Source organism: Lactuca virosa, chromosome 2 (assembly GCF_052849685.1).
Source record: "Lactuca virosa cultivar CGN04683 chromosome 2, Lactuca_virosa_CGN04683_v6, whole genome shotgun sequence".
NCBI lineage: Eukaryota > Viridiplantae > Streptophyta > Magnoliopsida > Asterales > Asteraceae > Lactuca > Lactuca virosa.
In genome coordinates, this window is record NC_136427.1 from 286,778,397 (window position 1) to 286,796,956 (window position 18,560).

Consider the following 18,560-nt stretch of genomic DNA (forward strand, 5'->3'; position numbering starts at 1 on the left):
ATAATGAAGTAGCATTTGGCCTAGAAATATATTTATTGTGACAAATCAACAAAATCATCTTAAGTTATGTAGGATATATAGATGATATATTTATGATTGTTGTAATAATATTTGTTAAAGAGAATCACAAAAAATTCCAAAAATGATATATAAATTACTATTATTGTGTTTTTTAATAAAAAAATTATAAGTTTTCTTCAAATAAGTTTATTATATATAAAAAAATCCAGAAAAATCCTTAAACTTTAATCTTATTAATTTTTTTTAACCCTTAAAACAGCACTAACCGATTATAAAGGTTATTTCGCAAGTGTTTATTGGTTTCAACGATTAAATTGAAAAAAAGAATCAAAAGTGTCTCTGTTAATAGAGCCAAAATATATGAATTTTTTTTCCTTGTTGTTATTATTATTTTAGTTATAACATGCATCGTTACAATTTGAATAAACATTAATAATAATTAAAAACAATAAAACATACCAATATATTCACAAAAGCTCTTTATTTTAAATTAATTCAGGATGACTATAAACAGTAGAATGTTACTAAACCAATTTATAACAATCACATAAAACAGTTACATAGATACACATACATCATAGTCCATAAACTCTTGAAAGAAATACACATACAACATATAAACATTGATCAGTAATAAACTAATTTACAAAAATAAGAAATTCTACCACATATTAGAATTTTGTAATAATAGTTTAAAAAAGCAAAAACCAAACTATACCAAACATAACTGATTTCGGATCGAAAATCCATACGTTTGTGTCCTTGAGTCTGGTGTATTCTGACATGTTCTTTAAAATTGTAACAGTGATTCTGACATTATATTTAACTTGTTCACGTTAATCTAGACGATGCTTATGAGTTATCTGACCTTTACGTGCATGGATTGAGATAACTTAGAAATTTTAATTTTAATATCTGAATCATTATCAGATGTATGAAATGATTAAATTAATCCAATAAATAAAATAAACCAAACACATTGAGATAAAAATAGGAAAGAAGAAATGATCAGCTGTTACGGTTTTTGAGGCGCCTGCATCGCTCTCAACTCTCTCAAGTTCGTTTTCTGAATCACAATTCCATTTCCATGAATAAACGCACACAAACAAACTTATTGCATATCCATAAAATGCTGTAGTCTGTATTTCTCGGACTACACCTTGCTTCAGTGTATGTGTGTGTTTTCACACAGTTCACGGTGGCGCTAATCGGATCTCCATAACTCCATTTCATTCGGTTTTCTGTTTAGATTTTGTTTCAATCGCACACAGTTTCTTCAATCGGAAACATATCAAATCTGTAGTTTCGAGTGAAAACGTAGTGAAATTGGAAGAGGAAGAATCCGTCGACGGCGTTAATCGAAGAAGAAAACAGCGGAGTCTTGTGTGATATGAATGGACGTCCAAAGAGACGACGCTGTCCCCGGTGACGCATGGAAGATTCACTCCGACGATCATTTAGCCATTGAAATTCCTGAAACAGCCCATAAGATCAGCAGCGGTATTCTTCTATTCACTTTTCCCGTTTCAATTAATCAATGACAGTATATGTTAAATTTCTGACTGTTTCAACTTCACCTAATTAGAGATTGATGGCTATAATTCTATAACAAGTTACAGAAATTAGAATTCATTTTGGTACACATTGCCATTGATTCGAAGAGGGTCTTTCATATCTGAAGATCGATTGCGTCTATAGTTTCTTGTAACTGTATTGGAAATGGAGCTAATGAGACTGATCGGTTTTGGGTTTATGATGTAGACTCATGGTTTCAAGCGGGATTTGTTCTTACGACTGGTATCAACAGTGCTTATGTGCTGGGGTACTCAGGTGCAGTCATGGTTCCTCTTGGCTGGACAGGTGGAGTTGCAGGTTTAATTTTAGCCACAATCATATCACTATACGCAAATGTCCTAATCGCAAGGCTCCATGAATTTGGTGGGAAGAGACATATCAGATACAGAGACCTTGCAGGCTTTGTGTATGGTAATCACTAATCGCCATTCACCAAACAAACATTTATACATTCTTGAAAACATAACTCATAAAAATGGAGGTTTTGTAGGTCCAAAGGCTTATGCTCTTACATGGGTGTTGCAATATGTCAATCTTTTCATGATTAATGTCGGTTATATCATGTTGGCTGGTCAGGCTCTTAAGGTACGTACTTTCCTAGGATTTATTATGTACCCGACGGCGTTATCAAATATAACGTGTCATGTACAATATATATATAATAGAATTGTATCATGGATAGTTGTTAATTAGTTGATGTTAATTTCATTTTGCAGGCTATTTATGTAGTTTTCAGGGATGACAATGCGATTACGCTCCCGTACTTCATTGCCATAGCAGGGTTGACTTGTGGCATTTTTGCAATTTCTATCCCTCATCTCTCAGCTCTAAGAATTTGGCTTGGATTTTCAACATTCTTCACTCTAGTATACATTGTGGTTGCAGTTGCTTTGTCTCTTCGTGATGGTATAATTTCCAACTCTCTGCTATTTGTGATCAAAAGTAAAATAACATGCTATCGCTAAGGTGTTCTTTTTTACTAGATTACTTAATCTGGTAAGTTATATATGTTTTTTTTTTCCTTTTCCTTTTGACTTAATACATAAAGAACAACTTAACCTTATGCTAAACATATTTTATTCAGACAACAATTTATCCATACAACACAATCTTTCGTTGACTTATAGGAATCCAAGCTCCACCAAGGGATTATAGCATTCCGGGTACAGACACGGGCAAGATCTTTACCACCATTGGTGCTTCTGCGAGTCTTGTCTTTGCTTTCAACACAGGAATGCTCCCGGAAATACAGGTAAAAAATATTCAGAAATTTGTGATTTTTTTTTTGGTTACATTTATGAAGAAGACGAATGATGTTTTTTAATGGTGTAGGCGACTGTGAGACCACCTGTTGTTAGTAACATGATGAAGGCGCTCTACTTTCAGTTTTCTGTAGGAGTTTTGCCACTTTATGCGGTTGTGTTTATGGGGTATTGGGCTTATGGCAATGGAGCTTCTTCCTATTTGCTTAACAATGTTCATGGCCCAGTTTGGGTCAAGATATTTGCCAACTTATCTGCCTTTTTTCAATCCGTTATAGCTTTGCATGTAATGTTCTCTATCTATTGTTTTTACACTATCTAGTTTTATAACAAGACTGAATAGGATTGGACAAGCTTTCCAAGGGCATTTACGTCTTTTGCACAAATGAGAGACCGAGGCGAGTTCTTGTCCCACCTCCAATCCCAAATTCCCAATCGAGTACATGCTAAACGCAATATAACTTTTTCTTGAAAGTTTTGTACAAGCTTTCCAGGGGCATTTTTGTCTTTTACATAGACAATAGATCGAGAGTGACTCTTTGTCATGTCCCACCTTTTCTCCTAGTCCATTATGCATATCAAACACAAGACATCCTGTTCTGTCATGTTTTGTACAAGCTTTCTAGGGGTATTTTTGTCTTTTGCATAGACGAGATCAAGAGTGTCTCTTTATCCTTTCCCAACTTTTGCAATAGTCTAATGCATACCAAAAACAGTACAACCTATTCTATCATGTTTTGCACAGGCTTTCTAAGGATATCTTTGTCTTTTGCAAAGACAAGAGATCGAATTTTCCCGCTTTTTGTTCTAATCCAATGCATTTCAAACATAGTACAACCTATTTTGCCATGTTTTATACAATCTTTTTAGTGCTATTTTCGTGTTTACACAAATGACTAGTACAACCTATTTTGTCCTGTTGTGTAACATAGTTTGTCATCTGTTGTTTTTCTTCAGATATTTGCAAGTCCAATGTACGAGTATTTGGACACTAAATACGGAATAAAAGGAAGTGTGGTGGGGCTTAAAAATTTGTGTTTCAGAATCATTGTTCGAGGGGGTTACATTGGCATTACAACCTTGGTATCAGCAGCATTTCCCTTTCTTGGAGACTTCATGAGCTTAACAGGGGCGATTAGTACTTTCCCACTTACATTTATTCTCGCTAATCACATGTATTTAGTGGCCAAAACAAACTCACTCACTGCTTTACAAAAGTCATGGCATTGGGTCAATGTTTGTTTCTTTGGTATCATGGCTGTTGCAGCTGCTACTGCTGCTTTTAGGCTTATTGCTATTCACTCCAATACTTATCACCTTTTTGCTGATATGTAATCTTTTAAATTTATTGTAGATTTTATTCTATTCCATACATTACTATATTGCCTAGAAATGCTTTTTCATTTATCGAGTTTTCCCCAATGCTACTCTTCTTTTTCATTTATTGTACTGTGTTTATCATGTATTGGACTGACACTGACACAGATCAATACAACAAAAACCGAAATTTCTTGCTTCACCAAAAAATGTGGATTGTCACGTAACAATAACAAAAAAGAAGATGATTTAACACAATTAAACAAATGCTACAGCAAACTCAATACACTAACTGAAATATGGATCAAAAGCAACTATTACACAGAAAAGATTATTTGATTTTCAACAAAATCCACTCGAGTTTTCAGTGACTAGGTCCAGCCTTGAAGAATGACTTACTTTGGATAATTATCCAGAAACTAGCTTCACCACAATGCAGAGGGAGTTGAGCATTATCAATATAACTCTCAAGTATTGGGTTGCATAAATGAGACCAATGATTTGTCCTTTGAAGGAATTTCTTTTCACCCCTGAGTACTCTTGAAAGCTCCATCCTCTAGGTGCAAGAAAACGATCTTCATTCAATACTGCTAGTGCATTTGCTATAAGCAAACACCCCTCTAATAGTGTCCACAGACCCATATCCTGTATAATATACGTATGTTAGTCCACTTCAAAAACTTATATTTCTCTTCATTTACAGGCGTTGTACCAAAGTTGAAGTCATTATATATATATATTCAAGTTTCTAGGGTTCTTCATGGCTTTATTATAGACCCAAATGACAAAACAATATGAACTGCTAGTGCTCGATCAGAAGACATTTCTCTGTTAGATGGGGAAACATTATATGATAGCAAGTAACTTCCATATCATATCTTGAAGGAATTTTATATCTGTTGATTTACCTCCAATTATAGTAGACAATTATAGATACAACAAATGCATCCAGGCAAACATATAGCTCGATTTCGTTATTAAATTTTGAGAAGGTCGATTAAGTAGAACAATTTCTTCCACAACCGAGTTCAGTTCTGTGGAACTAGATGAAATTAGGAGATATTGCACGAACATTTTGGTTTCTCGTTGTCTGTTTAAACCCTAGCCTGATTTATCAAACTTCTAAATGTGATTCACAAAGATTTCTGCAGTTGATAAAGAAACTGAACCTTGACATGAGGTAATATAAACCCTAAAACATGGATTGGTTGGGAAGAATAAGAACTCACCTGGGTTAAGGAATCGGAAGATCAGGAGAGTGGAATCGGGGAGACGAACAGAGATCGATCTGATGTGTATCGCGTACAGGCGGATGACCAAGAAATGAATCTTTGGAAGAGGGTTACACCTTTAATGGTAATTTGCATTCTAGTCCTCCAGTGTTTGGCATTTAAGAATCCGCATCCCTGATGTTGGAGGGGATGTTGCAAATGAATAAATATAAATAAATAAATAAAACTTATTTTAAGGTAATCTCCCTTAGCACCATTTTGGTGAAGACATGAAAATGTCTTGCCTAGACCGTGTTGTGTCGTTCGTGTTGAAACATCAAACAGGTTGAATAACCTAAGTTGACTTGTTTAAATATCAATGTCGTGTCGTCTCATCCTATTTATTTTCATATCGAGTTCATATCGGATTGTGGGTTATGTTTTAGATCTAGCAAATGTGTTGTTTCATGTCTCGTAGAAACACTAAACAAGATGAAAAACATAAAGAGTAAGAGTAAGGAAGTGAAAATGTGAAATTCATAGTAAATTTAAAAAGAAATGTGAAAGAGTGGGAGTTTGGAACGAGGAAGAGGGAAGGGGCGAGGTCATGAGGAGGATGGAGTAGTCAAAGGACGATAGAGTATGTGAGAAAACACAAAAAATGAAAAATACAATATTGACATAGGCGGTTAAGTCGTTTCTACATATAATAAATGTGTCATTTTCGAGTTATAATCGAATTGAAATTATTAACTCTAACCTTACTCGTTTAATACATGTGTCGTTTCGCATCAACTTGTTTAATTAAATGAGTTGAAATCTCTTACTCAAAGCCATTTATTTTGTGTCAAGTTTGTGTTGGGTCAGTATGTTGTGTCAATTTTTGTCTGCATTCGTTGGTTCATCATTTTACCGAAAAAATACAGAAACGTCTACCTTTGCTTTTGCAAACGACACTGCATATGATTGGATGCCCCAATTATTAGAACTTCAAACTCCCCTACCCTTATCATGTGAGCCATTAGCTAGGTGATGGTTTAAATACATGAACTTGAGACCACCTCTATTGGAGAGAGTTTGTGACAATAATTCTTAAATAAAACCAATGGAAGAAAATGACAAAGGTATAAATGTATAATCTTATATTAAAAGTAAATCCAGATTCTAGACTCTCATTTTTAAATAAAATTCATTAGTTTGCAACTTTATATCAAAATGTATTTATCAAAATGTATTAACGATGAAAACCTCTACAATATTCAACCGTTAATTGCAGCTTCACTTTCCATCTATTCTAAAATTCTCTTGGCTCATGTAAATGATATAATTATGAAGAGTCAAGAACCGTTTGCACTTGTAGCCCTCTTGTTTGATCCATTTTCCTTTCCGGTCTCCATGCCGATTACATGATCCTCTCCCTGGTTCATCTTGGATCTCTTCTTGTTAGTTTCTATGATCTAATCTATATATATAGTGTCACAAATGCAACCAGGGAATGGATTTGCATAGAAGTTCTCTTCTCTTTTCGGTTTCACTCCAGCTACTCTACGTTGCGGACTGCTTGTTCTATTTGCATGCAACTTCTTAACCTGTAATGAAAAATCTTCCCAACTCAAACGTCCTTCGTCTAGTCGATCAAACACCTTCACAAAGTTCCTTCTGCACCAAATACCAAATAAAATCGTCAATCCCACATCAACTAAACCAGGTGTCATCCACCTCTATATGTGTAGCTCTCCTATTTTTATGAGGGGTCAAAATCAAAGACTTCAAGTACCTTATACATATCTAACATGATATCCGAGTTTTACGTTTGACTTTATTTTGTTCAACATCAGATCTTAATGATAATGTGAACTTGTGTTTCTACTCTTATGTTAGATGTGTGGAGTCATTATTGGTTATGTCTCCTAAAAGCATCCACAGTTCATAATTTAATGAAATGGTAGGATGAATGCCTAATTGGTGTGTTCAATAAGTTAAACTCAATCATAGTGGAATGTTGGAATAGCATGTAATTAATATTGAGTTCAATGGCGATTGAATAGTTCAAGGGAACAAAGTAACTTTTTAATATAAAATAATTAACAAAATAATTATTGTCTTTCTTAGAGTTCAATGCATTGTAAGTATGAAAAATTATAAAGTTTAAAATGATAATGTATCTATTAAACTGTATAGAGTTTAATGCATTATGTATCCCCTAATATAGTACAGCCAACGTCTAACACCTAGCTCACCGGTTCAACACACATCACTAATTCACTATCTCATCAAGCCTCCATCTAAAGGGACTTTTTAACTTTTTTTAGTTGCATCTCTTATTTGAACAATTATTTAAACAAGGTACTAATTTAGTTTTGAGAGTCTCACATAGGTAGATAACACCTACCAACCTAGCTTCCATATTCACATGACATAAAGACTCCATATATCTAACACATTATATATATATATATATATATATATATATATATATATATATATATATATATATATATATATATATAAACTGTCACTGCTCCAAAGCTTAGAGACATGGAGGCGAGTAACGTCTCATTGTGTGGTGGAATACCATATCGGTTAGAGAGTGGTCTCACTAACACTCTTTATATTTATAAGCGAAAGTCAAAGAATCCACATTCGTAACACTTCGTATCGTGTAAGAATGATGCAACTTTTTGATTGGGTATTACCGAAACTTACTTATCGGGATAAATCGTTTTCTCGAACCCTTTGAACATCCGGTGTCCACGGATAGCCTTAGCCATGTTTCCATCATAGGTGTACACAAAAACATCGCTCGCAAGTGCTAGTGTATAATCCAATGCAGCAAGCTGATTGTGCATGTCTTTAAAAGGCTTTAGCTCATCTTCCGTTGCTAAAGTAGAGTGAGTTGATACATTAGGATACTTTTCCTTAAAATATTCGAGTCCATGTTCTCCATAGATCTCACCCGCCACAATATATATCTTCGTACTCGAGGGAAATCCCATAGCCTGGAGAAAAATAGCAGACTCACGAGGCGTCAAAGGGCAATTCCCTTGTTGTCGTTTTTTCATGCTTTTGATATTCTTAATCTTCCAATGCTTTACTCCGTACCTCAGTGCTTTAAGCTCGTCGGCTTCCTTTTCAGAAAGACCATGAGTGCAGCCGGTGAAAGCTAACATGTCCTTTTCAAATCTACAAGAACAATAATTAGAATTCGTACGTCACTACTAAAAGGTTATTTTTAGCAACGAGTTGAACTGATTTCATTGATGTTGTTTCTAGTTATGAAGAAAAAGATGATATATAAATAAATTGTGAGTACTTTTAGATACCTCAAATGTAGAGCAAGATAATGCTCGTTGTTTTGTTTAAGTCTGTTGACTAGCTTTCTTGCAAGCTCATTGATCTCCTTTGTGGATTTCAAGGCTTCATACATGGTTCGACACCTAAGCTTTTGGATGGAATCCGGGATGCCATTGTTAGCGAGCCGCGAATTAGTGTGAAGAAATTTAACCACTTTCTGACGCCTCAACAGGGAAAGAATCTCACCTTGATAGTAACTGGGCTGCACCAAAATTAATCATCGATTTATTGAAATCGAAATACAACATATCTAAAAGTTTTAATTAATTAAATAGAATTGTATATATATAGACATGCCATTGACCACGAAACTGGATCCTTTTGGTGGGGTGCGATTCCTGCAACATGAGGTGGAAGTGAATCAACTATGTCGATGTCATCTTGTAGGGTTGTCGTGAACCGCTTGACGTCGAAGAGATCTTTAAAATCACTGGAAACAAATCAGTCTCAGAAAAAGCACTTAATGACAAATGCTTTTGTTATGATTTATTTACAAGTGTTATTAATTATCACACCTTGGATCTGTCCAAAATGACTTGTGATCTACGGTTGGAAGAACCAAAGTCGCATCCATGAGTTTTGCAATCGCTACCATGTCACTTATCTGCGATTCGAAACACATATATTACAATGAATTAATTAAATTTTCTCAAATCTTTTGCATGCATGAGTGCATGAAAGACATTATCTTATTTTATATATTTTCGTTACTAACCCCCATTTTCATTTGGTTCAACCCACCATTTGCCTGAACTAGGATGTAACCATTTGTTAGAGCACTTCGATTTCCTGAGAACGAAAAACTTGCAAAATTGGTAGTGAGTTAACAGATTTCGATATTATTAGACATGAACATGAGACGGGATTAGTTTACATACTTGTTTCACCTCCCAAACGATCAATGCATCCGTAGCGGTCATCGCTTTTGGGATTTCTCCATATGCTAGGAGACTGTGATCAAGCAAACAAAAAACCATGAATCAAAATCATAAAGGAAGGGTTGATTTTATCATCAAATGCAATAGAAAAAGTTCTGAAAACCTGCACATTTTCAAGGTTTGTTTCATCCAGAATTTGGCGCCTGATCACGATAGGATCTTCGTCATTAGCTACATGATCATCGTAGGTAATCATGCGAATATACTTGGTAAACATGATGATTACCATTATTAACATGAAAACTGTGAGAATGCAATTGGTCTTATTCTTCCTTGGAATTAAACATTTCAATAAAGACTTTATTCTTCTACATATCACGGAACATCCATCCGTCGACACTTGCCATCGGTGGTTATGGTGGTAATATTCGTTAAAACAACCACCACCGCCATAAGTTTCATGCAAAGAGCCTGTTGAACCAATGATCCTCTTTTTTCTTGTTGTAATGGGCAATGTATTACCTGTGCCCATGTCCCCGGTAGATGACATTACATCAAAATCGATATCATAAGGCAAAATCGATGAATATTATGAGATTATCGAGTTATCAAATCTGTTGAAGATGAAAAGGAATTGAATGAACAACTTATATTTTTTCCCTGGTTTCTATATTTCTCTTTCAAAATTAGCAACTCCGATTTCCCTTGTTTTCCTATGTAATGGATGCGAATTATAAGCTCAAACACTATCTTTCTCTCTTTCTCACAAAACATTAGTAGACCATTCGTGGACGCACGTAAATTCATAAATAAAAATTTCAACGGCTTACCGATAGTTTCTGGCATAACTGATTTTGAACTTGGTCTTTAAGAGTTCAACACATACAAATTTATAGCTTGTTGTTTTCTTAGAAGATGAGGGCTTGAAAGTTTTTTCATTTGTTATTTATTAAGTGTCGGTGATAATCATTAAAAGTAATAATTATAAGAAATAAAAACAAAATAAGCGGGTGTATGGTTGCGTAGTTTAATTAGCAAAGAGGTGATAAACCCAAATGAAATAACTTATCCAAGCATTTAGGGTTGTAAAAAAACTAAACGTTCGGCGAACTGTTCGTGAACCGTTCGACGGGAAGTTCGTTTATTTAATAAATGAACGAACATGAACACAAATTCTTCTTCGTTTAGTTAAACGAACAAACATAAACAATGGTCTTGTTCGTTCAATTATGTTTGTGAACGTTCGTTTATGTTGTTCGTTTATGTTCGTTCATTTAAGTTCCTTTTATGTTAATATATATTCAATTGTGTTTAATTACATTACTATATTATATGTTCGTTTATGTTCATATATGTTCAATTATGTTTATTTATCTATGTTTGTTTATTTATTTTCGTTTAGCATGTTCATGAAGATAAACGAACGAACATGAACAATGTACTTTGTTAAACAAACGAACATGAACAATAAAACTCGTTCGTTTTTTCGTTAGTGTTTGTTTATTTATTCGGCTAACTTAAACAAACATACATGAACAAACCCTTGTTCGTGTTCGTTCGGTTCGTTTACAGTCCTACAAGCACTCAAATTGGTAAGGAGAGACTCTTTTAATTGAGAGGCCATAGGTTCAAGTCTTGTTGGAGACAAGTGGTAATTTATGAGTAAATTAATTTGTCGTTCAAAAAAAACGTATCAACCCGTAATAAACTTAAAAATTAAAATGAAACAACGTTTCAAAGACTCTTTACAAACACAATTTTAAGTATTGTTATACTTACAAAGAAAATACTTTTTAGACTTGTTAAAAGTATTATTGATGTTAGCAGAAAACTTGTAACTATCACCAACCTTGTGTGTGACCCTCAAAACTACATGTATTATCAGGAAATCATTAAACAAACATTCAAGACGAAATGGATTACAGGCGACCTAGTTTACTAACTGTTGTATTATCTGCCTATATGTTAAGGCAATTCATATACTATTATTATGTGTAAGAACCTTGTATTCAAATATCAAGATGGAATACAAATGTTATCTTGTTTATTGTTGTACTTGTGCTATATATTCAGTTTACTTGTGATCCATGAACTTAGTCGCACAGCCCGGTGTGTTCCGCCGCCTCGGTCGGGGTGTGTGACAGTACTTTCCTCAAGAATCGTTTCGGATCCTCTAAGTAACTACTCATGTCCACCACCATCCGATCCAATCACATATACCCACTCTCAAACGAATACACATCACTAAAAAGCGCACCAATTCCTCTAAGGCACTTCCTAGGCTCTCCTAGGATTCCCAACTCACCATGTCATCAGCTGCTGAAGAACCCCTACTAATATTAGCTAACTACTTCATGAATAAAATTACATGCAACAAAACTTAAATAATCTTTCGAATAAAAGACCCAACCCTACAATGGTTAGACTCAAACGAGAGTTGCGCAATAGGTCCAAATCAATCATTCTAGAATTATTTAACCTTTGCAGCATGTAACTTAACATATTTATTTAATATTTAGCTGTTAGGTACATTTCATGCATCCATTTTGTAGTTTTAATCCATAAAAATGCATTGCATATAGGCTTAAACTCATGCATTTTGCATGTTTTTCGGGATTTTTCATGAGGCAATTTCATTCACACACTTTTGTGATATTTCAGGGACTTTTGGAGGTAGGATCTTACTTGAGGAGATGAATAAGAGATGTAGATGAAGTTTCGGGACTTGCGGAGCATCGATGAGGAAGATATCAAAGAAATGAAGATTTTGGCTTTTCAGAGGTTTACACGGTCGTGTAAATGGAAGCCTTGTGTTTACACGGGCCGTGTAAACACATACTCTCGAGCATTGTACTTTAAAGGCCTGACCAAATTGTGCAGTGTACTTTTTGTGTTTACACGGTCGTGTAAATGGTAGTGTTAATTTACACGGGCCGTGTAAACGTGGTCGTAAGTTTAAAGCGGTTTTTCTTCTTTCTAAAAAGGTGTAACCGGTTCCATGAGGAGTTAAGTCAATTTTAGGAGTTCTTGGGGCGATTTTCTGGAAGATTTGGAAGGCAATTAATACTTGGAAACACACTTAGACTTCGTTTGGATTTCAATTTGTAAGACTTTAATTTCAATTTATAGATTAGTGTTTTGTTCTAGTCATGTCTGGCTAGAACCCTAGATTCTCCAACTTCATGTTTTGACTTCTTGGTTGTGATTCAATCATATGACTTGATGTTTGCTTTTAATTTCTATCTAGTGAATTTGATTTTGCTTTAATCAAATGTTTGATTCTAATTGTGATTCTTATTGACCATTTGAATTAGGGTTAGATCATTCAAGTTATCTAATAATAAAATTCGTAATTGTTTTGTGAATTGGACTAAGTAACAAACACTAAACTGATTTCTATTGAATGAATTTAGTGTAAATCTTATTCACACACTCTTACACTCCCGAGCTTGTGAGGAGTATTGGGTGTTGATGGGAACATTCACATATAGCTTAATGCAATCTTTTAATCTAATTCTAATAGCTTGTTTAGATTAGGTTAGTAAGGTTAGGGTTAATCAAAGAGCTTGTTTTGATTAATTAATGTGTTGAATGGGAAGTGTTAGAGCTTGTTAACACTTTCAAGTACCAACTTAGATAGATTTGAGCAAGTATCTAGTCATCTTTGAATCGCATTGCTAATTCGTCATACATTGAGTTGGAGTCCTTACAATTTCTGCATTCAATTCACTCATTTAGTCGATTACTTGTGTCTTTAGTTATTTGTTCTAATCATTGCATTCAAAACCCCCCTGTTTACTGTTGGTGACCAAAGTACCTTGCGCAAAGAGGTATAGACTGATTGTCCCGTGTCTCTGTGGATCGACCCTACTTGACTTGTACTACCTTTTAGTGCAATAAAGTAGCAGTGTTTTTGGAGTCATTTTGTACCCCTTTATTTGTTGGGTTTGACACGCCTAACATTAGCTCACATCAATATGGGTCCCACAAAGCTCAAAGCAAGCAACATTCGGGCAGTAACATTCTATAGGCCATAAAACATAAAAATGCATCCTCCAACTAACTTGCTTCTGCGATGCTAAGAACTTCTACCAACACTGCTAATTTTCCTAGATTCTCCTTCTAGGACCTCTCTTTCGAAAATGCTCACACAACCACATTCTGACATTCTTCGTAGACTTTCCTAGGGTTCCCCTCAAACCACTTTCCGCAATCAGCTGCATAAGAGACTCCCTATGATACAAACTTGTAACGTCCCAAAAACACCAAGTAAAAATTTCATTTTTAAATAAGTCAAACCATTCATTCATTGTTACAAAAGACGATCAGAGTCAAAGTATTCTCAAAACATCAGAGTCAAATCATAAATAGTTAATGTGGAATAAATCTCCAGGGGGTGCAGTGCGATTAAGGATGGCCCTTCCTTTTAAAACCATAAGTACCTGAAAACATTTTAAACATAAACCGTAAGCACAAAGCTTAGTGAGTTCCCCAAAATACCTCATACCATACATACATATCAACTCGAAGCTGTAACGGGTCTATTTCACCCCCGAGTCTATTTCAACTCAGTCGGTGTTTTTCAACTAAACAGTTCTATTTCACCCCCGAGTCTATTTCAACTTAATCGGTGTTTTTCAACCGAACATGTCTATTTCATCCCCGGGTCTATTTCACCCCACATTGATATAACATACATGCATATCAACAAGAGTCACAAAGACAACAATCACATAACAAACGGGTCTATTTCACCCCCGGGTCTATTTCAACCCACATACAGAAAGCATATAATCATATCAGCAAGAGTCACAAAGACAACTAGCATTCTACACATATAATCCAGTGGGACGACATTGGTGCCTTCGACCTATGAGTACAATGAAGAGACTCAAATGAACTACTCAACATAAGCTCAACAAATACGTCAACAACAGAACAACCACCCCAAGCTTCCTAAAGCCAAACCGAGACCAGTTCTTAGTCAAACTGGTCAAAAATTCAACGGTCAAAGTCAAAGTAAACAACCAAAATATAAACTATTGAGCCTCACGTCGTGACCAACCCTTGGTCACATCGTGAGAATCCACTCATCCCAATTCCAACTCGACTCGTTCCAAAACAGCCAACTTGTCACGAACAACCCACTCAGTAGACATCACGACATGAACCCTCCTTGGTAACAACGTGAGAACAACAGAACAACCTAGTTCGCAAAACCTTTCTTGATCACGTCGTAACACACTCAATGTCACGTCATAACCTCAGTCTGAAGTAACAATCCAAAGATTTGAGTCCTTAATCCATTAAGTATCGAACTTCAACTTTTCTAGAAGCTTAAGGGGCCTCCTAAGGTCCATAATGTAACACTCGGTTCCTGGTACGTATTCTAAATTTAAAAATTGTATGTTTTACATTGGGACTCGGCAAGTTGGAGGCCTAACTCGTCGAGTAGACTAGACTTTGGATGCGGGTTTTAAGTAACCTACTCGCCGAGTCGGGAGCCCGACTCCGCGAGGAGGACTGTCTGGATGAAACCCTAATATTTAGGACTGTCAGGAGCCCGACTCACTGATGGCCGGCAGGACAAGTCAGAGGCTCCAGTGGTGAGGAGCCGAGCTGTCACACCCCAAAACCGGAACGACGGAAACGTTCTGGGGTGGAGGACGTCATGTTTAGTATCACAAGACATGCATCATAGTAAGCAAAGTAATAAACAACCATTTCATTAGAAAGAAAGTGTTTACAAAGTATGTGATTCACATAATATAGAATACATAGCAAATAACAAAAAGACATGAAGCTATACTGCTCCATCTTCTGAATCTCAGCGCGCGTACCTGTCTACTGGTCTCCTAAGAATACAAGTTATTTTGAAAGCGTAGATCAACATTTAAGCTGGTGAGTTCATAATATTTTAGTGATGTAAGTAAGTTGTAAGAAAGCTGTAGAAAGTTATAGTAAGTTGTAGTAAGTTCTGTTTAGAAAATTTTGCCTGTTCCTCCAGGAAATCCTATATTTCCTGCTTTATTGAAAGATAAGTAAAAATGACTCTACAGTCCTTTCTATGAGTATTAAATGGACACAAGTTATATACTCAGAGTAAACGAACAATCGGTTGTGTGTATCTGCCCTAAGCCCACAACCAAACAAGGAACAGGAAATGAGGCGGAAGACACACATCCCATTGTTTGTTAGATCATTGTTGTATATAACCCTGTCGTATTCACTTGGTACTCACGGAGTTAACTGTGATAGTTCCTTTAATTTGATGAAAATATTCTTTAAGAAAACCCTTATTTCTTATAATAAAAATGGTAACCACAGTAGTTCCTTCTATAATCACTTAGTTTATACTAGCTATATATAATCTAATATCGAACAGATAGTTAATTGTGTGAATCTGCCTTAAGCCCACAATCAAACAAGGAACAGGAAATGAGGCGGAAAACACACATCCAACTACTTATCGGATATTAATTATATGTAACCTTGATGTATAAACTAAGGTATTATAGAATTAACCACCTAAGGTCTTTTAAGTTATACTGGTTTAATAAAAATGGATTAAACCCTTTACTGGTATGTTTCTAGTTTTGTATACCAAAAGTTCTATTTGAAAAGTATGTTTTGTATTAGAAAACTGTGCATTAAATTAGTGTCCTATGACCTGGCCCATACCTGGTACCCCTTATGATTTCTTAGGGTATACGGAAACATATATGTATCTAAGATCGGATAGATAGTAGGCTAGGTGTATCTGCTCTAAGCCCACAACCAAACAAGGAACAAGAAATGAAGCGGAAAGCACACATCCTACTACCTGTCGGATCCGATTAATATATATCCCTGAATGCATACACTAAGGAATCATAAAGTTAGCATTATAGGCCCCCTTCTACTGAATGTACTAGACTCGACTATTCTGTTTGTCATTTGTAAAATGTAAGTTTTTCCCTAGTTTATAACTATCTTGACTCGAAAATAGTTTGCATTAACTTTCAAGTGGAACTGTCACAAAATGAAAGTAATGGGAAATTATAAGTACACAGTTGTCTTTTGAATTGACATCCTGACGTACTGATTACCTTAAAATATGTTTGTTTTATTAAGGTCATAATGTGATGAATAGTCCCCATACTATACGCTCTCCCTGCAAGAGATTCTGGGAACCAAACGCGACTTCAGCAAACCTGTTGCTGAGCCGTGAAGTAGACTCACATTAAAGTTATATGATCATGTATACCCAATTTTACTATCACCTTTTGTTTAGAACAATGAGTTAGTGATTCATTGGTATAATTAGATCCTGTAGTTGTTCCATGCTATAACGTCTTAGTATGTTCGTTCTGTTATAGTATCTTAATATGTCTCTCTGAAGTATTGTATCTACCTCCCTGTTTCTCTTTGTGTTATCGTGTATTGTATCTACCTCCCTGTTTCTCTTTATGTTATCGTGTATTGTATCTACCTCCCTGTTTCTCTTTATGTTATGTTCTAGCATCGAGTATGTTCGTTCTGTTATAGTATCTTAGTATGTCTCTCTGAAGTATTGTATCTACCTCCCTGTTTCTCTTTGTGTTATCGTGTATTGTATCTACCTCCCTGTTTCTCTTTATGTTATCGTGTATTGTATCTACCTCCCTGTTTCTCTTTATGTTATGTTCTAGCATCTAGTATGAACTGAACCCCTAAACTATACCCCTTATAGTTTACTAGTATTTTACTTGAACTGTTATTGAAAAGACTCATTTTTCTACTAAGTTATGCTTGTACTTTAAAAATGGAATTTTGTTAAACTATAAAGTAACATAACTTTAAAAGAGTTTTTGAAATGTTTTGACTACTTATGAATGACATAAGCAATCCTTTAAAAATGTTTATAACAAACAATTACACAATTATCATTGTGTTCAACTTGTAGCCCCCCCCCCCCTTAAAAGCATTTAAAACAGTTTAAAAGATTGATTACGGGGTATGAACTCACCTTATGTGGGTGATTCAAACGAATATGCGCGTAAGGATGATAAGTTCCACGAATGAAGTCCCGAGACTTAACGAGTCCTAAATGACATATAATGACATATATTGGCATGAATATAGTGTTTATAAGCAACTATATGAAAGGAAACACCCCTAGGGACTTGGACTAAGTCATGGAATCACATGTGATTTATCAAAGGGATGTTTATGGGCAAGAAATGGTGTTTACGGCCATGGGTTTACGACCATGGAGTTTACGGCCGTAAACTCATGGTAAAAGGTGCATAAGAGGGTGTTTAAATGCTTGGGAAACTTTAGGGACTATTGCTCTACAAGAGGATGAGCAAAACCAACTTTCTAGGAGGTGTTGAGGTGTTTACGGCCACACCAAAAGTGTATGGCCGTAAACTCTCCAAATGGTGTCTTTTTGGGTCTTAAAGGCAAGGAGTTTCAAAGGTTCAAGTGTTCCAATGGTTAGCAAGTGTCTAGAAGTGTTTAGGGCTCAAAACTTGGCCATAATTAGGGTTTACGGCCAAGGGAGATGCTCTTTGGCCATAAACTCTCATTGATGTTGAGTTTGGTGATGTTTCAAGACTATGATCTAGTGTCTAACATGGCTAACTAGAAGATAGATGGAATACTCACACTTTTGAGGGCCTTAGATGAGTTTGCGGCCACCAAGAACAAGTGTGTGTGTTCTTGGTGTTCTTGGTGAAAGATGAAGATCTAGCAAAAAGTTGATTTCCATGGATGAAATCAAAGGGTGATTCATGAGAAGAAGGATAACAACAACTAGAGGGAAAGAATCACTTACTTTTTGGAAGATCGGGAATGAAAATCTCGATGATACTTGAGAGAGAATGGAAGTGTTCTTGAGTTTAAAGTGTAAGAATGAAAGAAAAGTGAAGAGATTGAGACTTTAAGGGGGAGTTTACGGCCAACCTTGAGTTTACGGCCAT

At 35.5% G+C, this 18,560-nt stretch overlaps 3 protein-coding genes across 3 annotated transcripts; 1 reads left to right on the top strand and 2 right to left on the bottom strand.

Annotated features, from left to right (window-relative positions):
• Positions 1-1,048: 1,048 nt before the first annotated feature.
• On the top strand, positions 1,049-4,230 carry LOC145161320 (proline transporter 3-like). The gene is made up of 7 exons (XM_079080819.1): positions 1,049-1,521; positions 1,783-2,007; positions 2,087-2,181; positions 2,313-2,502; positions 2,724-2,848; positions 2,929-3,144; positions 3,816-4,230. The coding sequence occupies exons 1-7, from the start codon at positions 1,416-1,418 to the stop codon at positions 4,191-4,193; spliced, it is 1,335 nt and encodes a 444-aa protein (XP_078936945.1). The 5' UTR covers positions 1,049-1,415; the 3' UTR covers positions 4,194-4,230.
• A 118-nt stretch (positions 4,231-4,348) lies between these two features.
• Positions 4,349-5,545, bottom strand: LOC145161321 (uncharacterized). Its single transcript, XM_079080820.1, has 2 exons — positions 5,405-5,545; positions 4,349-4,820 (listed from the first exon to the last, which is right to left on the bottom strand). Exon 2 carries the CDS (start codon positions 4,815-4,817, stop codon positions 4,584-4,586), a length of 234 nt encoding a protein of 77 aa, XP_078936946.1. The 5' UTR covers positions 4,818-4,820; positions 5,405-5,545; the 3' UTR covers positions 4,349-4,583.
• A 1,107-nt stretch (positions 5,546-6,652) lies between these two features.
• Positions 6,653-10,235, bottom strand: LOC145157077 (O-fucosyltransferase 19-like). Its single transcript, XM_079076220.1, has 8 exons — positions 9,782-10,235; positions 9,619-9,691; positions 9,456-9,529; positions 9,256-9,344; positions 9,038-9,170; positions 8,710-8,942; positions 8,093-8,569; positions 6,653-7,045 (listed from the first exon to the last, which is right to left on the bottom strand). The coding sequence occupies exons 1-8, from the start codon at positions 10,166-10,168 to the stop codon at positions 6,844-6,846; spliced, it is 1,668 nt and encodes a 555-aa protein (XP_078932346.1). The 5' UTR covers positions 10,169-10,235; the 3' UTR covers positions 6,653-6,843.
• Positions 10,236-18,560: the final 8,325 nt, after the last annotated feature.